This window comes from Kogia breviceps, chromosome 4 (genome assembly GCF_026419965.1).
Source record: "Kogia breviceps isolate mKogBre1 chromosome 4, mKogBre1 haplotype 1, whole genome shotgun sequence".
NCBI lineage: Eukaryota > Metazoa > Chordata > Mammalia > Artiodactyla > Physeteridae > Kogia > Kogia breviceps.
The window spans coordinates 109,398,683-109,424,296 of NC_081313.1; the positions used below are offsets into that span (position 1 = coordinate 109,398,683).

The 25,614-nt window shown below is 38.4% G+C and overlaps 1 protein-coding gene across 1 annotated transcript in view; it reads right to left on the reverse strand.

Moving 5' to 3' along the window:
- Window positions 1–25,614, reverse strand: part of MEIKIN (meiotic kinetochore factor) — a 215,199-nt gene that overhangs the window by 186,675 nt on the left and 2,910 nt on the right. Inside the window, exons 3-5 of the mRNA XM_067031545.1 lie at window positions 24,987–25,044; window positions 17,460–17,597; window positions 11,067–11,186 (exon numbers count right to left, since the gene is read on the reverse strand). Coding sequence (XP_066887646.1) covers window positions 11,067–11,186; window positions 17,460–17,597; window positions 24,987–25,044 — 316 coding nt within the window. The remainder of the gene's footprint in view (window positions 1–11,066; window positions 11,187–17,459; window positions 17,598–24,986; window positions 25,045–25,614) is intronic.

A 25,614-nucleotide genomic window follows, 5' to 3' on the forward strand; every position in this document is an offset into this window, starting at 1 on the left:
CACATCAAAAAATAAAATAGCTAAGAATAAACTTAAACAAGGATGTGAAAGACCTATATGCTGAAAACTATAAAACACTGATTAAGGAAACTGAAGGTGATTCAAGGAAATGGAAAGATATCCCATGCTTTTGGATTAGAAGAATTAATATTGTTAAAATAGCCATACGACCCAAAGAAATCTATAGATTTAATGCAATCCCTATCGAAATATCTATGACATATTTCACAGAACAAGAACGAATAATTTGAAAATTCATACGGAACCACAATAGACCCAGACTGCCAAAGCAATCCTGAGAAAAAAGAACAAAGCAGGAAGCATAACCCTTCCAGACTTCAGACAATACTACAGTAATCCAAACAGTATGGTACTGACACAAAAACAGACGTATAGATCAATGGAAAAGAATAGAGAGCCCAGAAATAAGCCCACGCACCTATGGTCAATTAATCTACAATAAAGCAGGCAAGAATATATACAATGGAGAAAAGGAAGTCTCTTCAGCAAATGGTGCTGGGAAAGCTGGATAGCTACATGTAAATCAGTGAAATTAGAAAACTCCCTCACACCATACACAAAAATAAACTCAAAATGGTTTAAGACCTAAATAAGACATGACACCATAAAGCTCCTAGAAGAGAACACAGGAAAAACATTCTTGGACATAAACCATAGCAGTATCTTCGAAGAACAGTCTCCCAAAGCAAAAGAAATCAAAGCAAAAATAAACAAATCAGACCTAATTAAACTTAAAAGCTTTTGCACAGCAAAGGAAACCATCAACAAAACGAAAAGACAACCTACAGAATGGAAGAAAATACTAGCAAACGATGCAACTGACAAGGGGTTAATATCCAATACAGACAAACAGGTCATGCAACTCAATATTGAAAAGCAAACAACTCAATCAAAAAATGGGCAGAAGACCTAAATAGACAGTTCTGCAAAGAAGACATACAGATGGCTAACAGGCAAATGAAAAGATGCTCAACACTGCTAATTATTAGAGAAATGCAAATCAAAACCACAATGAGGTATTACCTCACACCTGTCAGAATGGCTATCATGAAAAAGTATAACAACAACAAAAAATGCTGGAGAGGCTGTGGAGAAAATGAACCCTCCTACACTGTTGGTGGGAATGTAAACTGGCACAGCCACTAGGGAAAACAGTATGGAGGTTCCTCAAAAAACTTAGAATTGAGCTACCATATGATCCTGCAATCCCATCCTGGTATATATCCAGAAAAGATGAGAACTCTAATTCAAAAAGATACATGCACCCCAATATTCACAGCGCAACTATTTACAACAGTCAATACATGGAAACAACCCAAATGCCCATCAATAGACGGCTAGCTTAAGAAGATGTGATATGTATATCACATATATATATAATGGAATATTACTCGGCCATAAAAAAGAATGGAATATTGCCATGTGCGGTAACATGGATGGGCCTAGAGAATATTATATTTAGTGAAGTAAGTCAGACAGAGAAAGACAAATATATGATATCCCTTACATGTGGTATCTAAAAAATAATACAAATGAATCTATATACAAAACAGAAACAGACTCACAGACACAGAAAACAAACATGTTTACCAAAGGGTAAAGGGAAGGGGGGAGGGACAAATTAGGAGTATGGGATTAACAGATACAAACTACTATACATAAAATAGATAAGTATCGCTAACAAGGATTTACTGTACAGCACAGGGAATTATATTCAACATCTTGCAGTAAAATAAAATGGAAAATAATCCGAAAAATACATATATATATATACAACTGAATCACCTTGTTGTATACCTGAAACTAACACAATATTGTAACTCAACTACACCTCAATTTAAAAATGAAAGAAAATACATAGGGCTTTGTTCATTTGTGTAAAAGAAACACAAGAAAGATAAAGCATAAACTAAAGAGACTGCTTACCTATAAGGTGGATATCAGGTAGAAAGAAGAGGGGAAAGGGATCACAGTAGCAGTAGAAGAAAGAGAAAGCATTACTTTTCTGAGAATATTTTTTTGTATAGCAATGACTCTTAGAACCATAGTAATGTTCCACATACCTTCACACAGCCCCCCTCCTTGAATAAATAAACAAAATCAAACAGGAAAGGGGATCAAAAACTGAATCCAACACTACCAAAGGAATCAAACTATATAACAAGTGAATAACAATTTCACTGAAAGGGGAGAGGAAAAGAACTAACCTACCTAATTTTGGAAAAGAGTATTCTGATTGGATGCTGAAATGCTGAAGACAAACAGAACTGTACATAAATGCTGTAGTAATCTACTTAGTAAACATATTTCTCACAGGGATCTGGGTTAACAATTCTGAAACTTCTTTGTGTGTATAGTAGAATAAAGGAAGGAAGGGAGGGAGGAAGGGAGTGAGGAATGGATTTTAACCCATAAAATAAAATAAATATGCATGAGTTCATACTGATAGAAATAACTGAATAAATAAATGGAGGAAAATAGGCAGTTATTTTACAGCAGAATTCCAATTAATAAATGTAACAGGAAAGAGTGAAGTAGAAAATTACCATGAGATGAACACCACAGTAAGAACTGTGGCAATCAAGTTCCTCTGATGAATGGTAACATCAGTGAATGAAAGTTTGAAGAGAAACAGGACTTATGGAGTCTCAAACTATGTTTTTCTACGTTTTTATTAACTACAGAGGGAAACTAGTAACTTAACAGTGGAGAAAACCAGCAGATACCACCTTAATCAAGTGAAGTTTAACATCACCAATCATAAGATATATGTACTGACATTAAGAATTCCCTAATACAACATCATTTCTGTGGTGTTTTTATCAAAAATTGCATAATCTCTTTCCAATCATGAGAAAACACTAGACAAATTCAAACTGAGGGACGTGCTACAAAATAACTGATCAGTAATCTTCAAAAGTATCAAGCTTATGAAAGACAAACATGGGATCTGTCACAGACCTCAGCAGACTATAGGAGAAATAACAATCTAATGCAATGTAGGATCCTAGATAGGATCCTGAAACAGAAGAAAAGACATTAGTGGAAAAACTGGTGAAACATGAATAAGGTCTGTAGTTTAGTTAACAGTTTAATACCAATGTTAATTTCCTGATTATCATCATTGTGTTACGGTTGTATAAGATAATATTTCAGAAAGCTGGATGGGAGGTATAGGGAACCCTTAGTATTACTTTTGCAACTTTTCTGCAAGTCCAAAATTCAAAATAAATGTTTTAAAAAAGTAAACCCGAGGGAAGAGAGAAGATGGTGGAAGAGTAAGACACGGAGATCACCCTTCTCCTCACAGATACGTCAGAAATACATCTATACGTTGAACTGCTCCTATAGAACACCCACCGAACACTGGCAGAAGATCTCAGACCTCCCAAAAGACAAGAAACACCCCACATACCTGGGTAGCAAAAGAAAAAAGAATAAACAGAGACAAAAGAATAGGGATGGGACCTGCACCAGTGGAAGGGAGCTGTGAAGAGGAAAGGTTCCCATACACTAGAAGCCCCTTCGTGGGCGGAGACCGTGGGTGGCGGAGGGGGGGAAGCTTCAGAGCCACAGAGGAGAGCGCAGCAACAGGGTGTGGAGGGCAAAGCGGAGAGATTTCCGCATAGAGCATAGGTGCCGACCGGCACTCACCAGCCCGAGAGGCTTGTCTGCTCACCGGCTGGGAAGGGAGGGGGCTGGGAGCTGAGGCTCGGGCTTCAGTGGGATCCCAGGGAGAGGTCTGGGGTTGGCAGCGTGAAAACAGCCTGAAAGGGTTAGTGCACCATGGCTAGCCAGGAGGGAGTCCGGGAGAAATTTGGAGCTGCCGAAGAGGCAAGAGACCTTTTCTTCCCTCTTTGCTTCCTGGTGCGCGAGGAGAGGGGTTTAAGCGCGCCGCTTAAAGGAGCTCCAGAGATGAGTGCAGAGCTGCTGAAGAGACAGGAGACTCTTTCTTGCCTCTTTGTTTCCTGGTGCGCGAGGAAAGGGGATTAAGCGCGCCGCGTAAAGGAGCTCCAGAAACGGGCGTGAGCCGCAGTTGTCGGCGCAGACAGCAGAGACGGGAATGGGATGCTAGGCCTGCTGCTGCCGCCACAAAGAGGCCTGTGTGCGAGCACAGGTCACTCTCCACACTGCCCCTCCCAGAAGCCCGTGCAGCCCGCCACTGCCAGGGTCCAGGGATCCAGGGACAGCTTCCCCGCGAGAATGCGCGGCACGCCTCGGGCTGGTGCAGCGTCATGTTGGCCTCTGCCACCGCAGGCTCACCCTGCATTCGTGCCCCTCCCTCCCTCCGGCCTGAGCCAGAGCCCCCGAATCAGCTGCTCCTTTAACCCCGTCCTGTCTGAGAGAAGAGCAGACACCCTCGGACGACCTACACGCAGAGGTGGGGCCAAGTCCAAAGCTGAACCCCAGGAGCTGTGCGAACAAACAGGAGAGGGGGAGGTCTCTCCCAGCAGCCTCAGAAGCAGCGGATTAAAGCTCCACAATCAACTTGAAGTGCCCTGCATCTGTGGAAAACCTGAATAGACAGCGAATCATCCTAAGTTGAGGAGGTGGACTTTGGGAGCAAGACATATTATTATTTTCCCCTTTTTCTCTTTTTTTGAGTGTGTATGTGTGTGCTGCTGTGTGAGATTTTGTCTGTATAGCTTTGCTTTCACCATTTGTCCTAGGGTTCTGACCGACCCGTTTTTTTGTTTTTTTGTGGTTTTTTTAAATAAAATTTTTCTTCTTAATAATTATTTTTTATTTTAATAACTTTATTTTATCCTACTTTATCTTCTTCCTTTCTTCCTTTCTTTCCTTCCTTTCTTTCCTTCCTTTCTTCCCTCTTTCCTTCCTTCCTCCCCTCCTTCCTTCCTCCATTTCTTCCTCTCTTCCTTCCTCCTTTCCTTCCTTCCTTTCTTCCTTCCTTCATTTCTTCCTTCCATCATTTCTTCCTTCCTTTCTTCCTTCCTTCCTTCCTTCCTCCCCCGTCCTTCCTTCTTCCTGCCTTCCTTCCTTTCTTCCTTCATTTCTTCCTTCCTTTCTTCCTTCCTCCCCCTTCCTTCCTTCCTTCCTTTCCTTTCCTTTCTATTTTTTCTCCCTTTTATTTTGAGCCATGTGGATTAAAGGCTCTTGGTGCTCCAGCAAGGCATCAGGGCTGTATCTCTGAGGTGGGAGAACCAACTTCAGAACACTGGTCCACAAGAGACCTCCCAGCTCCATGCAATATGAAACGGTGAAAATCTCCCAGAGATCTCCATCTCAACACCAAGACCCAGCTTCACTCAACGACCAGCAACATACAATGCTGGACACCCTATGCCTAACAAAGAGCAAGACAGGACTAGAGCCCCATCCATTACCAGAGAGGCTGCCTAAAATCATAATAAGGCTACTGACATCCTAAAACACAACACAAGATGTGGACCTGCCCACCAGAAAGACAAGATCCAGACTCATCCACCAGAACATAGGCACTAGTCCCCCCAACCAGGAAACCTACTCAACCCACTGAACCAACCTTGGCCACTGGGGACAGTCACCAAAAACAACGGGAACTACGAACCTGCAGCCTGCAAAAAGGAGACCCCCTAACACAGTAAGCAAAATGAAAAGACAGAAAAACACACAGCAGATGAAGGAGCAAGGTAAAAACCCACCAGACCTAACAAATGAAGAGGAAATAGGCAGTCTATCTGAAAAATAATTCAGAATAATGATAGTAAAGATGATCCAAAATCTTGGAAATAGAATAGACAAATTGCAAGAAACATTTAACAAGGACCTAGAAGAAATAAAGAAGAAGTAAGCAATGATGAACAACACAATAAATGAAATTAAAAATAGTCTAGATGGGATCAATAGCAGAATAACTGAGGCAGAAGAACGGATAAGTGACCTGGAAGATAAAACAGTGGAAATAACTACTGCAGAGAAGAATAAAGAAAAAAGAATGAAAAGAACTGAGGACAGTCTCTGGGACAATGTTAAACACACCAACATTCAAATTATAAGGGTACCAGAAGAAGAAGAGAAAAAGAAAGGGACTGAGAAAATATTTGAAGAGATTATAGTTGAAAACTTCCCTAATAGAGGAAAGGAAATAGTCAATCAAGTCCAGGAAGCACAGAGTCCCATACAGGATAAATCCAAGGAGAAACACACCAAGACACATATTAATCAAACTATCAAAAATTAAATACAAAGAAAACATATTAAAAGCAGCAAGGGAAAAACAACAAATAACACACAAGGGAATCCCCATAAGGTTAACATCTAATCTTTCAGCAGAAACTCTGCAAGCCAGAAGGAAGTGGCAGGACATATTTAAAGTGATGAAGGAGAAAAACCTACAACCAAGATTACTCTACCCAGCAAGGATCTCACTCAGATTTCATGGAGAAATTAAAACCATTACAGACAAGCATAAGCTAAGAGAATTCAGCACCACCAAACCAGCTTTACAACAAATGCTAAAGGAACTTCTCTATGCAAGAAACACAAGAGAAGGAAAAGACCTACAAGAACCCGAAACAATTAAGTAAATGGTAATAGGAACATACATATCGATAATTACCTTAAATGTAAATGGATAAAACGCTGCCACCAAAAGACACAGACTGGCTGAATGGATACAAAAATAAGACCCATATATATACTGTCTACAAGAGACCCACTTCAGACCTAGGGACACATACAGACTGAAAGTGAGGGGATGGAAAAAGATATTCCATGCAAATGGAAATCAAAAGAAAGCTGGAGTAGCAATTCTCATATCAGACAAAATAGACTTTAAAATAAAAACTATTACAAGAGACAAAGAAGGACACTACATAATGATCAAGGCATCAGTCCATGAAGAAGATATAACAATTGTAAATATTTATGCACCCAACATAGAAGCACCTCAATACATAAGGCAAATACGAACAGCCATAAAAGGGGAAATCGACAGTAACACAATCATAGTAGGGGACTTTAACACCCCACTTTCACCAATGGACAGATCATCCAAAATGAAAATAAATAAGGAAACACAAGCTTTAAATGATACATTACACAAGATGGACTTAATTGATATTTATAGGACATTCCATCCAAAAACAACAGAATACACATTTTTCTCAAGTGCTCATGGAACATTCTCCAGTACAGATAATATCTTGGGTCACAAATCTAGCCTTGGCAAATTTAAGAAAATTGAAATCGTATCAAGTATCTTTTCCAACCACAACGCTATGAGACTAGGTATCAATTACAGGAAAAGACCTGTAAAAAATACAAACACATGGAGGCTAAACAATACACTACTTAATAACGAAGTTGATCACTGAATAAATCAAACAGGAAATCAAAAAATACTTAGAAACAAATGACAATGGAGACACGACGACCCAAAGCCTATGGGATGCAGCAAAAGCAGTTCTAAGAGGGAAGTTTATAGCAATACAATCCTACCTTAAGAAACAGGAAACATCTCGAATAAACAGTCTAAATTTGCACCTAAAGCAATTAGAGAAAGAAGAACAAAAAAACCCCCCAAATTTAGAAGAAGGAAAGAAATCATAAAGATCAGATCAGAAATAAATGAAAAAGAAATGAAGGAAACAATAGCAAAGATCAATAAAACTAAAAGCTGTTTCTTTGAGAAGATAAACAAAATTGATAAACCATTAGCCAGACTCATCAAGAAAAAAAGGGAGAAGACTCAAATCAATAGAATTAGAAATGAAAAAGGAGATGTAACAACAGACACTGCAGAAATACAAAAGATTATTAGAGATTACTACAAGCAACTGTATGCCAATAAAATGGACAACCTGGAAGAAATGGACAAATTCTTAGAAATGTACAACCTGCTGAGACTGAACCAGGAAGAAATAGAAAATATGAACAGACCAATCACAAGCACTGAAATTGAAACTGTGATTTAAAATCTTCCAACAAACAAAAGCCCAGGACCAGATGGCTTCACAGGCTAATTCTATCAAACATTTAGACAAGAGCTAACACCTATCCTACTCAAACTCTTCCAAAAGATAGCAGAGGGAGGACCACTCCCAAACTCATTCTATGCGGCCACCATAACCCTGATAGAAAAACCAGACAGACGTCACAAAGAAAGAAAACTACAGGCCAATATCACTGATGAACATAGATGCAAAAGTCCTCAACAAAATACTAACAAACAGAATCCAACAGCACATTAAAAGGATCATACACCATGATCCAGTGGGGTTTATCCCAGAAATGCAAGGATTCTTCAATATACGCAAATCAATCAACGTGATACACCATATCAACAAACTGAAGGAGATAAAAACCCTGCAGAAAGTAGGCATAGAGGGAACTTTCCTCAACATAATAAAGGCCATATATGACAAACCCACAGCCAGCATCATTCTCAATGGTGAAAAACTGAAACCATTTCCACTAAGATCAGGAACAAGACAAGATTGCCCACTCTCACCACTCTTATTCAACATAGTTTTGGAAGTTCTAGCCACAGCAATCAGAGAAGAAAAAGAAATAAAAGGAATACAAATCGGAAAAGAAGAAGTAAAGCTGTCACTGTTTGCAGATGACATGATACTATACATACAGAATCCTAAGGATGCTACCAGAAAACTACTAGAGCTAATCAATGACTTTGGTAAAGTAGCAGGATGCAAAATTAATGCACAGAAATCACTGGCATTCTTATACACTAATGATGAAAAATCTGAGAGTGAAATTAAGAAAACACTCCCATTTACCACTGCAACAAAAAGAATAAAATATCTAGGAATAAACCTACCTAAGGAGACAAAAGACGTTGATGCAGAAAACTATAAGACACTGATGAAAGAAATTAAAGATGATACAGGGCTTCCCTGGTGGCACAGTTGTTGAGAGTCTGCCTGCCGATGCAGGGGACACGGGTTCGTGCCCCGGTCCGGGAAGATCCCACGTGCCGTGGAGCGGCTGGGCCCGTGAGCCATGGCCTCTGAGCCTGCGCATCCAGAGCCTGTGCTCCGCAACGGGAGAGACCACTACAGTGAGAGCCCCGCGTACCACGAAAAAAAAAAAAAAAAAAAAAGATGATACAAATAGATGGAGAGATATACCATGTTCTTGAATTGGAAGAATCAACATTGTGAAAATGACTCTACTACCCAAAGCAATCTACAGATTCAATGCAATCCCTATCAAATTACCACTGGCACTTTTTACAGAACTAGAACAAAAAATTTCACAATTTGTATGGAAACACAAAAGACCCCAAATAGCCAAAGCAATCTTGAGAATGAAAAATGGAGCTGGAGGAATCAGGCTCCCTGACTTCAGACTATACTACAAGGCTACAGTAATCAAGACAGTATGGTACTGGCACAAAAACAGAAATATAGATCAATGGAACAGGATAGAAATCCCAGAAATAAACCCACACACATATGGTCACCTTATCTTTGATAAAGAAGGGAAGGATATACAGTGGAGAAAAGACAGCCTCTTCAATAAGTGGTGCTGGGAAAACTGGACAGCTACCTTTAAAAGTATGAAATTAGAACACTCCCTAACACCACACACAAAAATAAACTCAAAATGGGGTAAAGATCTACATGTAAGACCAGACACTCTAAAACTCTTAGAGGAAAATATAGGCAGAACACTCTATGATATAAATCACAGCAAGATCCTTTTTGACCCATCTCCTAGAGAAATGGAAATAAAAACACAAATAAACAAATGGGACCTAATGAAACTTAAAAGCTTTTGCACAGCAAAGGTTATCATAAACAAGACCAAAAGACAACCCTCAGAATGGGAGAAAATATTTGCAAATGAAGCAACTGACAAAGGATTAATATCCAAAATTTATAAGCAACTCATGCAGCTCAATAATAAAACAACAAACAACCCAATCCAAAACTGGGAAGAAGAACTAAATAGACATTTCTCCAAAGAAGATATACAGATTGCCAACAAACACATGAAAGAATGCTCAACATCATTAATTATTAGAGAAATGCAAATCAAAACTACAATGAGATATCATCTCACACCGGTCAGATTGGCCATCATCAAAAACTCTAGAAACAATAAATGCTGGAGAGGGTGTGGAGAAAAGGGAACCCTCTTGCACTGCTGGTGGGAATATAAATTGATACAGCCATTATGGAGAACAGTATGGAGGTTCCTTAAAAAACTACAAATAGAACTACCATATGACCCCACCATCCCACTACTGGGCATATACCCTGAAAAAACCATAATTCAAAAAGAGTCATGTACCAAAATGTTCATTGCAGCTCTATTTACAATAGCCAGGACATGGAAGCAACCTAAGTGTCCATCAACAGATGAATGGATAAAGAAGATGTGGCACATATATACAATGGAATGTTACTCAGCCATAAAAAGAAATGAAACTGAGTTATTTGTAATGAGGTGGATAGACCTGGAGTTTGTCATACAGAGTGAAGTAAGTCAGAAGGAGCAAAACAAATACCGTATGCTAACACATATATATGGAACCTAAGAAAAAAAATGTCATGAAGAGACTAGGGGTAGGATGGGAATAAAACACAGACCTACTAGGAGCATGGACTTGAGGATATGCGGAGGGGGAAGGGTAAGCTGTGACGAAGTGAGAAAGTGGCATGGACATATATACACTACCAAAGGTAAAATAGATAGCTAGTGGGAAGCAGCCGCATAGCACAAGGAGATCAGCTCCACGCTTTGTGACCACCTAGAGGGGTGGGATAGGGAGGGTGGGAGGGGGAGACACAAGAGGGAAGAGATATGGGAACATATGTATATGTATAACTGATTCACTTTGTTGTAAAGCAGAAACTAACACACCATTGTAAAACAGTTATACTCCAATAAAGATGTTAAAAAAAGTAAACCCATATGTACTTAAGCTACTTACTATTAGTCAGATATGATGTGTAGCCATAGGTAGTCCTAATCAATGAATTTAACTTAGAAATCATTCAAAAGAAAAAATACTTTGCTTTTCCAATATACACAATGGTTTCCCCTTGTGACATGAGGAAAAAGAATGTGAAACTTACCTAAAATTGCAGAGAGGTTTGAAAACTGTAGTGCCTTCTCTATCGGTACTGCTTTACTTGTGTCCAAAAGAGTGGAATTCTTACACAGCATGTTTTCTTCCAACATGGGACACTCCCAATCTAAAAAAACAGAGAGAAATGGCACAAAATTTTGAACAATAGCACACAAGTGGCAGATTACCTTTTTCTCCTCAGCTTAGGTCCCCAGCCCATACCAAGTTATGGTAATTGAAGAAAGCTTGGGTAAGACAGAGAAAAAAAGACAAGCCTTGACGGCATCAGGATATTAAATAATCTTTGGGCTATCGCAGGCCCTTAATACTCTTATTTCCTTTTCCCCACCTTTCCCATTGTCCTCATATTATTATATCACATATTTAGTTAGGCCAATATTCAATGTAGACATTATGATGATAAGTTGCCATAAAAATCCTAGTTTTTACTCTTGTATATACCATGACCACCTTTTGTTTTTCCTGGAGTCAATAAAAATCTTGTTTGTTTAGTTTTCTCTGTATTTTTCATCTATTTAATCCTAAACTCTACCAAATTGTATAAATCCATTCTGTTTATTCCATCTTCAGATGTTCTGAAATTTCATAATGTTTTGTATTGGTGTTTTTCATCTATTGTGCTAGGCACAGTATGGCCTTTTTAACCCAGAAAGCATATTCTTTAGCTCTAGAAAGTGTTCTGGAATTGTATATTTGATCATTTTCTTCCTTCTGTTTATTTCATTATCTTTTTCTGGAACTCCTATTATTTGATATTAGATTTCATATATTGCTTCTCTAACTTACCTTTTTTCTCCATTTTTTTGTGTTTTCCTCCTGACTTTTTCTTTTTCCTGGGAAATCTCAACTTATCTTCTAATCCTTCTATTGAGTTTTCCATTCTGCTACTGCATTTAATTTGTTCTCTGAATATTCACCCCCTTTTCTTTTCACAGCATCCTATTCCTATTCAATGGATGCAATATACATTTATCAGATTTAAAAACCTTTAAAAAGTTTTTTTTAAAAAAAACACCTTATTTGAAGGGTTTTTTTCCCCAGTATCTTCCTTGTATTCTTATTTCTGCTTGGTTTCTTCTCTTATTTTTAATTTTATTATGGTGGGAACACTTAACATGAGACATATCCTCAAATTTGTAAGAGTGCAATAGAGTATTGTTAACTGTAGGCACAGTGCTGTGCAGCAGATTTCTAGAACTTATTCATCTTGCATAACTGAAACTATACCTGTTGAATAGCAACTTCCCACATCCCTTTCTTCCAGGGCCCTGGCAACCAACATTCTACTCTCTACTTCTATGAATTTGACTTCTTTAGATATCTCATACAGGTGGAATCATATAGTATTTTTCTTCCTGTGACTGGCTTATTTCACTTACCATAGTATCCTCAAAGTTCTTCTATAGTGTTGCATATAGCAGGATATCCTTTTTTTTAACATCTTTATTGGAGTATAATTGCTTTACAATGGTGTGTTAGTTTCTGCTTTATAACAAAGTGAATCAGCTATACATATACATATATCCCAATATTCCTTCTTTTTTAAGGCTGAATAATATTCCATTGTATGCATATACTGTATTTTCTTTCTCCATTCATCCTTCAACGGTCACTTAGGTTGTTTCCACATTCGGTTATTGTGAAAAAGGCTGCAATGATCACAGGAGTGCAAATATATCTTCTAGATCCTGACTGCAATTAGTTTGAATAAACACCCAGAAGTGGGATTGCTGGATCATATATGGTAGTTCTACTTCTAATTTTTTGAGTAACTGCCATATGGTGTTCCATTGCAGCTTCACTATTTTACATTCCCATCAACAGTGTACAAGGGCATCCAATTTATCCATATCCTTGCCAACATTAATTTTTTTAAAATAATAACCATCCTAAGAGTTGTGAGGTGATATCTCACTATGGTCTCGATTTGCATTTCCCTAATGGTTAGTGATCTTTTCATATACCTGTTGGCAATGTGAATGTCTTCTTTGCGGGAAATGTCTATTCAAGTTCTTCGTCATTTTTTAATCAGGTTATTTGGATTTTTTTTCCTTTTGAATTGTGGGAGTTTCTAATATATTTTGGATATTAATCCCTTATCAGATATGTGGTTTGCAAATATTTTCTCCCTTTTTATAGGTTGCCTTTTCACCCTGTTGATTGTTTCTTCTTCTGTGCAGAAGCTTTTAGTTTTATCAAGGCCCACTTGTCTAATTTTGCTTTTGTTGCCTGTGCTTTTGGTGTCACATAAAGAAATAACTGCCAAGACCAACTGCCGTGAAGATTTTCCCCTATGTTTTCTTCTAGGAGTTTTACAGTTGCTGTTCTCACATTTAAGTCCTTACTACATTTTGAGCTGACTTTTCTGTATGATATAAGGGTCCAATTTCATTCTTTTGTATGTGGATATCCAGTTTTGCCAACATCATTTTTTGAAGAGACTATTTCTCCCACATTGTGTATTCTTGGCACTCTTGTCAAAGATCAGGTGACCATATATTCATGGATTTAGTTCTGGGACCTCTATTTTGTCCTACTGGTCTATATGTCTGTATTACCGGTACTATAACGTTATATTTACTGTAGCTTTGCAATATACTGATACTTTGAAATCAGTTAAGTGTTGATTTTCTGTCCAAATGTTCTATCCATTATTACAAGTGGGGGTGCTGAAGTCTCCTACTATGATTGTATTGATGCCTATTCCTACCTTCATTTCTGTCAGTGTTTGCCTCATATGTTAGGGGCTCTGATGTTGGGTGAATATTTATTCATAATTGTTATGTGTTCCTGATGAATTGACCCTTATATAATTATATAACGTCCTTCTTTATCTCTCATAATAGTTATTGACTTAAAGTCTATTTTTATCTGATATAAGTATAGCCTCTCCTGCTCTCTTTTGGTCACCATTTGCATGGAGTATTTTAGTCAAGTCGTTTTTTTAGTTGCTGCTTTCAAAATTCTTTTTGTCTTTGACTTTTGACAATTTGATTATGTTCACCCATGTGAATTTCTTTGGTTCATCTTATTTGAGGTTTGTTAGGGTTCCTAGGTCTGGATGTACATTTCCTTCCCCAGACTTAGGAAGTTTTCAGCCACTATTTCTGTGAAAAAGCCTTCTGGCTCTTTCTCTTTCCCTCCCTTCCTACCTCCCTTTTTCCTATGGGACTCCCACAATCCATATACTGATCTGTTTCCTTAACAGAAATCTCAAACTTTCTTCATTCTTTTATATTCTTTTTCCTTTTTGCTCCTCTGACTGGATAATTTCAAACGACTTATCTTTGAGTATGCCAATTCTTTCTTGTCAGCTCTAAGATTTCTTTTTGGTAAACTTTTTTCCCTATCTCTTTCTTAAAATTCTCACTTTTTCTGTGCATTGTTCTCCTGAGCTCTTTATGAACATTTGTTGAACATCTTTATGACAATTATTTTGAATTCTCTGTCAGGTAGTTCATATATTTCCATTTAATTAGGGTCAGTTTCTGGAGCTTTATCTTATTCCCATTTTTTGGACCATGTTTCTCTGTTTCTTTTTCTTTAATGATTTGTGTTGGTATCTGCACATTAGAAAAAACAGCCACCTCTTCCAGTCTTCACAGATAGGCCTCATACAGAAGACCTTCACCAATCTTCCCAACCAGAGATTCTGGGATCCTCTCAAACCTTCTTGCCAGTTCAAACCATAGTCTTTGTTCTTAGTGCCCAAGAGGAATCTAGAATACACCAAGTCCCATCAGTGCTCCAAGACAGATGAGACAAAAACTATTCCTTTGAGCAGCCCCTGGAAATGTTGGAATGTTGGACACAGTCCAACTCTTTCCCGCCCCAGAGAGAAGCTGGGATCTAGTGAATGTTTTTATGCTAGGACAAAATACTATCTTTGTTTCAGCACCCATCAGACTTCTAGAGTATGTTAGGCAGGTCCCATCAGCCCTCTGAGGCAGATAAGACAGTAGGCAATTCTTTGACCATTCCCAGAAAATTGAGAACTTTTGACACATGCTTCAGTCCTTTCCCTCCCTCCCTAGGGAGAAGCTGGGAGCTGAAGGTTTCCTGCAAACCTGTGCTGGGGGTGTGAATTATGGCGAAAGGGTGTCTTGGATTTTCCTTCTGGCTTTTCTGGGCCGGGGGGTGCTGCATTGGGTCTTTGTTGCTGCACATGGGCTTTCTCTAGTTGCGTCAAGTGGGGGCTACTCTTCTTCATTGTGGTGCACGGGCTTCTCATTGTGGTGGCTTCTCTTGTTGCTGAGCATGGTTTCTAGGTGTGCGGGCTTCAATAGTTGTGGCTTGCGGGCTCTAGAGCATAGGCTCAGTACTTGCGGCACATGGGCTTAGTTGCTCCATAGCATGTGGGATCTTCCTGGACCAGGGATCAAACCCGTGTCCCCTGCATTGGCAAGTGGATTCTTAACTACTACTGTGCCACCAGGGAAGTCCTTCCTACTGCCTTAGATGTGACTGGTCTCAAGCTTGCCTGGGGTGCAGGAGCCCCTCAACTAGTTTTTAGATTTCTCACAAAGGGAATTAGTCCATGTATTGTTGCTGAATTGGTGTGTCCCTGGGGGAAGGCAGGTCTAGGGTTTCCTATTCCAACACCTTACTGACTCACTACCATATTTTGCTTTGTTCTGATCTCTATGTTTTATGTTAGAGGGTTTTCTCAGAAGTCTAGTAGTCCTTGGCTCTCTGGGGGCCCTAAATGGCTAAGTGGGATCTCTATGGCTTAGTTGGGGCTTGTTACATAGGCAGCTTCACTATAGGGTTCTTGTCACTTTCATTGAAGGACTACAGAGGCCAATATCTTTAGATACTTTCTTTAGGGTTGCTCAGATTTCTCAGGAAAAAACCTTCCATTCTCTTGCCTGAAAGTTTCAATTCTGGGTGCTAGCATTCTGGAAGCTGAACAGAGTAATGAGCTGCTGGGTTAGGATGAGAATAGGCACTGGGTGAGCAAGTTCCACAATGTGGAATGTACACTTGCATTTAATTTCCCCTTTCTGCATTCGCTACAGTATCTGAAGTAGTTGGCTTTTTCTGTATAATAAATAACACTGAAATGCCAGTAGCATAAAATGAAAGCATTTCTTTCTTATACTCATGTCTACTGTTCGGCTCAAGCAGCTCTGCTTTAGATTATATGGGTCTGGTGATCAGCTGGGGCAGCTCTCTGAAGTCTGCAGTCTGCCTGGGGCTATCCTGCTCTGTATCTCTTATTCTGGAGTTCCACAGGAGAGGTAAAAGCTGATTAGGATATACATATGGTCCCTGACTTACAATGGTTCAACTAACAGTTTTTTCCATCGTAAGTGGAAGAAGATCTGTATTCATCTCACGATGGCAAAAGGATAAGAGGACGAGCCCAATCATGTACGCACATATCAAAAGTTTATGTTTCACTCACTGATATCCTATTGCCCAAAGTAAATCATATGGTCAACTCCAAAGCAAAAGAGTGAGAAAGTACACTTCACCCACTATGAGGCTATGACAAGGGTATGGCTATATAATACTACTACAGGGGAATAGTAATTGGGACTAACATTTCAAAATACCATGGTATCCCTCCTATTAACAGTGCCTAGTATCCTCCAGTCTAGAGTCCCTCTGTTTCAAAACACCCCAAAGAATAAATCTCCAGACTCCATTTGAGTAGGAAAGGAGAAGTCACCACATCTTTTGTGTTTTGGACACAGCTTTTTACAACTATTTTACAAGCCACATTGAAAACTTTTCTGGGATACTATGGTATTGTACAAACTAACTTTGTACAAACTTTCCATTGTTGATTTAGGACTCAGTTTTTTCAATTCTGCTTTATCAGACCATTTGCTCTCAGCTTTCCAAACTTTATGCTTTATTCTTTCCCATTCTCTCTACTCCTATGTGCTTATGTCTTTTTAAAAAAGCCATTGTGCAAAGTTGTGGAGGAAGGCATGTGTTCAATCTGTATCATTAACCAACGGCTCTTAATTATACATATAGTAAATGTAAATAACTGTTAATTTGTAGAAAAAATTCAGACAGGGAGATGGTCTAGTCAACCTTTTAGTTATTGAAAAGTAACAGAAGTATAGGAAATAAAAGATAGCCCATAGTTCAAGAGAACAAGTATACATATGTTATGTGCAAAACTGCTTACTAACTGGATATGTATTACATGTAAATGCTAATCTCTTCATCCTTCCCTGATCTGAGGGCTTTTGATCTATAGTCCTATGTGATTGAGCATGGAACACAATGGATAGTGGGCAGAAGAAGGTTTTGGTGGAAGATAAGTATATCTCCTCAAAAGGAACATTATTCATTGCAGGATTTGTGGACAAAGGAGCAATTTCTATAGTGGAGCAACTTAAGGTTGAAATTATTTTCTCACCTAAATAATCTGATCCTCTGAAGAGTTCAGGCGATGGGAAGCTACTTAAACTCTCTTCAAAACTCTTATATTCTGTATAGGAGTCTGTGATTGAGTAACTTAGAAGAGAGCTAGAAATATCATGCTGTAAACTTAGTCCTGTAGAATAAACAAACAAACAAAAAGGGTAAAATGTTTCAATAGTAAACAGATTCAAAATCCTAAGAATTCAAAGTTGTAGAAATGTACATGCAGTTGTATACTAATAATGTAAAATTACACATACAACTGAAAAGGCATACTATTGTACACAATCTTAAATTGTACTTCAATCTGAGAAAATAATTCTGTTTTTGATACGGAGAAAATGCACTATAAACCTTTTCCATTGTTTTTCAAAGTTTTATAATTTATTCCTTCCCTACTTTGGTTCAGTTATAATTCTTGGCTCAAACATGCAAGTTTTATCAACTATACTTCAATAAAAAATAAATAAAAATAAATAAAATGTATACCTAATTTTTTAAATACAAGTTTTTTATATAAGTAACCCAATAACTGTAAGCTAACTAGCTGAGAAGAAGAAACGGTGATTCTAGTTATTCCATTTAAAAAACAATGAGCATAAACATAGACTCAAAGGAACATAGATCAAAGGAACTGAACAGAGAGCCCAGAAATAGACTCACACATATAAGAGTAACTGATTTTTGACCAAGATGCAAAGGCAATTCAGTGGAGAAAGGATATTCTTTTAAACAAATTATGTTGGAACTGGATATCCATATGCAAAAGCAAAACAAAACAACTTGCATTCATATCTTCCATAATATAAAAAATTAACTCTAAATGCATCATGATTCTAAATGCAAATCCTAAAACTACAAAACTTCTAGAAAAAAACAGAGGAGAAAATCTTCATGACACTGAGTTAGGCAAAGATTTCTTTGATATAACACTAAAAGGATGATTCATAAAGCAACAGCAGTGATAAACTGGACTTCATCAAATTTTAAACCTTTTATTTGAAATAGATGGTTAAGGTGAGAAGACAAGCCATAGATTAAGAGAAAACATTTGTAAATGGACTGGAATCTAAAATATAAAGAACTCCGAAAACTCAGTAATAAGAAAACAAACATCTCAGTAGGCAATTGGGGTAAATATCTGAACAGAAAAATCTCCCAGAATCAGAGGTCTGAAGTCATCCCTGTGAGAGTAGACTAGAATGAAAACCTTTCTAATAAATGACAGGGACAGAACTTAGTATTTATTTGAAGAACCAGAAGATTTAGTAAGGAAAGGGAAAATATACTCTGTTATAGTCAGTCAGCATTTATCAAACACTTCCAACACGATAAAACAGAGGTCAACGCTAATAGAAACTGGAGGGGTGTGGGGTAAGGGATGAAATGAGAGCATTACTCTGAAAACCCATTATCTTCTGCCCTGCCCTATCTATACCTATCTCTGCTCATCCATTACCTACCTGAGACAACTAACTCTTTATCCTTCCTATTTTGACCTCACCACACCCTTCTCTTCCACTCCAACCCCATCCTTAAAGTTGACAATTGTTTCCTACCTGGCCACCTCCTCCAGCCACCAGTGCAACACTTAAATTGACTGACTCAAGCTACCATCCTTCTTCACCTCTTCAGAGGTCAGAGGTAAGTTATGCCTCTCAGTATCTTTTGCTTCCCCTACTTCAGCTGCCTTAGAGTGTCCTTCCCTGTCCTTGCTACTTTTTACTTTTCTCACTCTGTCTTCATCCTTCTCACTGACATGTTGCTACATCTCTCATGCCTTCCACCTCTCAAAATTCCATGAATACCACTCTCAGGAGAGCTAACCCTTCCACCAAACCCCAGAACTCAAGCCAGGCTTGGAAATTAGGAAAACCCTGTGCTCACCATCTAGGTAGTTTGGTAGAGAAAAGAATAAACAAACGTTCCTGATTATAACAGTAGAAGGTTGTTTCTGGTGTCACAAGTTACAAATGTAAATGCACTTAAAATTACATTTATATCAAATTATACCATGCATTTTAAAAAGTCATATAGTTCTACAAAGCTTTTATCAAAAACCTCTTGTTTCATAATCCCCATCATAATGAAACAACTGTTTTCAACCCTATTAACTCTATTGTTTCTTTTAATATCTTCCTTTATATTTTTAAATTAAATGTATTCAATGATTCTATCATTATGACTGCTTAAATATATTTAGAGCTGAGCCATGTACTATGAGCTATATTATTTATATCACCTTTTTGCTACAAGTTTTTTTCCTTTGAGCTATTGATAACCTAATTTTTAATTAGTTTTCTAAGTACCCATTTCATTGCAACTTTTTGCAAAAGTGTAAATTTCCTCTCAACAATTTTTTTTTTTCTTTTTTGCGGTACACAGGCCTCTCACTAATGTGGCCTCTCCCGTTGCAGAACACAGGCTCCGGACGTGCAGGCTCAGCAGCCACGGCTCACGGACCTAGCCGCTGCGCGGCATGTGGGATCCTCCCGGACCGGGGCACGAACCCGTGTCCCCTGAATCAGCAGGCGGACTCTCAACCACTGCGCCACCAGGGAAGCCCTCAACAATTTTTTTTTTAATGCCAGGTTATCTATCAGTTCTTTTCTCTTTCTTTTCTTTCCTTCCTTCCTCCTTCCTGCCTCTCTCTCTCTTTCCTCCTCTTTCTTTCCTTCTTTTTTTTTCTCTTTTTTAAAAAGAATATTGCTACTGGAGATCTCAATATACTTGCTCAAATTTGGACTGGTTATCCTCTAGACACGCTGCACACGTCTTCCCAGGATTTCCCTTTACCATGATCCTAAGAAATTCTTTCACATATTTTATGTATTAGAGCCTCTGACTTCTGTATCTCATGATTTCTTCTTTATTGATTTACTTTCTGGTTTTGCTGGAGTATCTTCTTCATTTCCTGAGAAAAGGTGCGTGGGAGACCTGTCTAAAAAATTTCTTTATACTATCTTCACACTTGAGTGATTGTTTAGCTGAGTACATTATTCTAGACCAGTATATTTAAAAAACTGATTGCATTTTTTAGTGTTTGACAGATTTAAACCTCACTGCTCCATGTTCCCCTTCTGCCCCATATCTGTACAAGCTGATAAGCCCTGGTGCTCCATCTTCTGGCAATGCCAGCAAGTTAAAACCTCACCCCAGCCCCACCCTCTAACCACCTGAAAACCCCCACACAGTTTCCTTTCCCTACTCTCTCAAGCCATTTTCAGTCTTGCTCAGGAGACACCCTCCGCTCTAGAAGGCTTCATTATATCAGTAATAAACCTTTCCATACCCTCCTGGTATGTGAGTGGCATCATTAACCTTGAAATTGGAAACAAATTTTGGGTGGGAATCTAACCTGTCTCTGGAAAACTGAAGGATTTCTCTCTTTATCCTGAGGATTTTTAAATTACATAACGTTGTGCCTTGGTGTGGGTCTTTTTTATTCATTGTGATGGGCAGTTGGTGCGCTCTTTCAATATGTACACTCATAACCATTTTTTTTTTTTTTTTTTTTTTTTTGCAGTATGCGGGCCTCTCACTGCTGTGGCCTCTCCTGTTGCAGAGAACAGGCTCCGGATGCGCAGGCTCAGCGGCCATGGCTCACGGGCCCAGCCTCTCAGCGGCATGTGGGATCTTCCCGAACCGGGGCACAAATGGATTTGAGCCCTGGTCCGGGAAGGTCCCACATGCCACATAGTAATTAAGCCTGTGCGCCACAACTACTGAGCCTGCATACCACATCTACTGAAGCCCACACACCTAGAGCCAGTGCTCCACAATGAGAAGCTACCGCAATGAGAAGCTCGCGCACTGCCAACTAGAGAAAGCCCATGTGCAGCAACGAAGACCCAATGCAGCAAAAACTAACTAAATAAATAAATATATATTTTTTTAAAAAAAGAATGAGGCAACTAAATAGCAGTAGGAAACTCTGAATTCACAAATGGGGTTTAGGAAGTAGTGGGCTTTACTGAAGGGTATTTGGACAGGAACCAGGTCATTACTGCCAGGAAATAAGTCTTTTCCAAAAGAGGAATCCTCCAGTCCCTTAACTGGGGTGTATTTTCCTGAGTGGGCTAAGTAAACAGACTTTAGTTAATTCCCTTCCCTCCTCCTCCCACCACCTCTCACTGCCAGTTTTCAATACAGCACCCCTGCCCTCAGCAGTACTGAGCATCCCTGTGTCCAGACTCTGCTTCAATGTCTCTGGACTGCCATGGTGGGAAAAAGAGTAGTTTCCTGGCTACCTAGTGTTGGGGAAGGGATCACAGCATCTAATTGCTACTTTTAAAGATTTCCAAAAATCCTACTTTCAACATTAACTCTACCTGTTCCTTCAGGAGTATGTGATGGCTCTAATTTCTAAAACTTCAGTCTGCCTCAGTTTGCTTCTTGGTTTGTTTTAGGTTTCAGCCTTTTTTTTTTTTTTCTGTTAGGCCTATTATAATTTATTCATCTATCTTCCAGATTCCAAACTTTTGCCTGCTTATCTTTTGTCAACTGAGGTCTCTTTTTCTCTATGTTGTAGATTCATGCCTTTTTTAATGCCTTAATTGGTATTTCAGTGAAGTTTCAGAAGGGAGAAGTAAACGTATATGTTCAATCCTCCATATTAAATATGAAATCCTGAGTTAATTTTCATCATGTTGCAAAATTACTAAATTCCATGACAGAATTAAAACAATTAAGTATATGTTAAGCAGAATTCTGTGGGCTGCTCAGAACCTAACCATTTATATTTTATTATAGTATAAAGTATTCTAGGTCTCAAACATGAGTCAACAAATGAACTCAGAATACAACCAGCTTGTTAATTAGAGACAGTCTATTTTCTATTTCCTCATACCTTTCACACATCAATTTGATAAAGCTAGTAACCAAGAACTTTTATCATATATTTAAACTACAATTTAAAAAAATACTGATTATGGTAAAATTGTTTATTTCCTCTAAATAGAGTAGAAAACTCATTCAACAAGCATTTCAAACTATTTTATGTCCCAAGAATGGAATAGGAAGATAAAACATAGTGCTTATTTTCAATAGCTTTAGGGCCTAGAGGAACAAAAACAATTATACTGCTGTTTTGAGTCCTATGACAGTGCCACAGAATTACCGGAGAGAACAACTCATCCAGAGAGAAGAGCAGTCAGGAGAGGCTTCCCAGTAGAGATAGCACCTGAATCTATTTTTGAAGAACTAGCAGAAGTTAACCAGGCAAAGAGGGGAGAAGAAGAAGGAGGGAAAAGCATTTGTTGAGCAACTCCCATGATCTTTTGCACTATATTTTAAGAAAATTCCTCTATTTTCTAGCTAGCTAATTTAATTTTCAGCTGAATACATCTCAATAATAGGTTAGGGGCTTCCCTGGTGGCGCAGTGGTTGAGAGTCCGCCTGCCGATGCAGGGGACGCGGGTTCGTACCCCGGTCCGGGAAAATCCCACATGCCGCGGAGCGGCTGGGCCCGTGAGCCATGGCCGCTGAGCCTGCGCGTCCGGAGCCTGTGCTCCGCGGCGGGAGAGGCCACAACAGTGAGAGGCCCGCGTACCGCAAAAAAAAAAAAAAAAAAAATCAATAATAGGTTAATTTATTGTTTTTAAATTTGATGATATTTTTAGTTTCCAGGGACTATAACTTTTTATAGCAGCCTGTTATATTATGGATTCAACAGCCTCTTATCTCTAAAGAGATATTTAAAGTTTTCTACCATTTCCCTCAGGTGTTAATTCTTTTATTTGTTGCATTTGTGGCCTCTCTTCCAAGGCACTGATTTTCTTCAAAGATTTGACTGTTTGATTGTCTGTTCATATCTCTATTTGAGAATCTGTTTGTATGGCACAGAGTATAAATTCTGAAACAACAACCTACCTCTGGAGATTTTAGAAGAGTGATGAGACATTCTTGGAACTTGCAGTCTAGGTGGGGATGTCCTCCTGTATTTTCCAGGTATTGTAGGTTACATAGGGACACTGCACTATTTGGCTAGTATCCACATTGGAAGTCTCTTATATCAGAATTCCCACTTCAGAGAGCCATAATGTATCTTTTTCCTGGGCTTAGCAACCATAAGCATAATCTATATTTTTAACTTTTTTGCCCCTCTGCTCTCTGTGTGGCAATCTGGAGTTACTTCAGACTCCCTTCTGCTTCTCACTCCAGCTCCAACATCGACCCTAAGGAGCCAAAGTGAAGACTTAGTTCACTTTGCTTGGCAGTAATTCCTAGGGTTTTGACCTGGCAGCAGGCACTGGGAGCTGCCAGTGTTTCCAATGTAAGAAGGGGATGACAAGGGAGACAGGTCATACAGTGCCAGAATGTAGTGCTTAATCCACCACCTTGACAACTCCTTCAGGTCCCATCTATTACAATGTTTTGCATTTACTGACCAAGTGTTTTTTGAGTTAAGTGTATCTCCAGAAATATTATTACCTCTGAAGTGGTTTTTCTCTGCTCTTCATATATTCATCAGCTGGATCTCATCTGTTTTTAAGAATTCCTCAGTATTTCTGGTGTGGTAATGGCATCCCTTCTTATTTTCAAAAAAAACTTCAATTACACCAAACTTCTATCAGTAGCCCTCCATATCCAACTGCCTATTTGACATTACTACTTAGACATCTTAAACACACCCATAACTTAATATATTGAAAAGAGAATTTATGATCTTTCCCTCAAACAAGGTTTTTTCAGTGAATGCTACCACTTTATACTCAGTTATGCAAGCCAGAAACACGTGTCATCTTTGATACATCCATCTTCTTCACTCTTCAATTGCCAAATTCTGTCAATTTCATTTCCTACAACAGCCATAAGATATGCCCACTTCTTTCCATTTCCAATGTCATCCCATAGTACAAAAGAGCCATCATTCCTCCCCTTAACTACTGCAATAGCCTACCAACTGGTCTATTTACATCTACTCCTACTTTTTTCCATACTGTAGCTAATACGATCATACCATTCTGTATTTCAAATACTTCGTGGCTTCCTACTGCTCCAAAGATAAACATCAGTATCTTTGGCATGGCCTATAAGGCTATGCAAAGCCTCAGTCTGTCCAACCTTGTCTTATTATCACACTGCCTCCTCTCTACTTTAGACACACTGGCCTTCTTTCAGTTCACTGAACACAAAATGCTCAGTCCCACGTTAGGGTCTTTGCACATGCTGTTCCCTCTGCCTGGATTTATCTTTATTCACCTCTCTTTATAGTTAAGCTCTTTTTTTCTTCAGATTTCAATTAAATTGCCATTCCCTCATGGAAGTCTTCCCTAATCTCTTCAACTAAATTCAGTTACACTCAAGTTAACCTCACTTTTGTAGCACTTATCACAATTATAATTTACTGGTCTGTGCTTGAAGGCTTTGAGGATGAAGTCTACAGCACAGGCCAAAGGATTCAACTTGGACCAGGAGAAAGACATCTCTTCCACTGAGATGGGAAGATAAGGCAGAGATACAAATGGATGCTTATGTTTGTAAGAAAGCAAGTTGAGGAAGTTCACGTTGCCAGTCTTACCTGATACTCGTTCACTATTTGATAAACTATCAACCTGGAGGTCATGTGTCACTGACTCCTATGTGAAATAAGAATTAAAGATATAACACAAATTATGAGATGGAATATGTTTATATTATAATATTATAACACATTATTTGGTTATTTTGAAAATGCAAAACTAATATCAATTTTGTATATCAGTTTCATATGTAATACATTCTTTCAGCTTATTGATACAAATGTACTGTGATATTTAATATTAAATCTTAAAATATAATATTATGGACATATCTAGGGAGTCAACAATATACTAGTCAACTAACTATTGTGGGATAAACAAGCAACTAGAAAATAAAGATGAATATTTTTCTGATACCCTAAGTAGGAAAGAATTTTTTCCCTCTAAATATGAAAGCAAAATAAATCAAAAGAAAATGATTGAAAAATAAGTCTAAAATACCAAAAATAAAATTAAAGGCAAACAAATGTGGAAATATTTGTAACATGTGTGTGTAAAAGTACAATCAATATATAATGAATAAGTATTGCACCAAAAAAATTACACAGATGGCCAATAAAATGAGAAAAAATATCAACTTTACTAGCATTCAAAGAAATGGAAAGTAAAACAACATTCTCCTTTTCA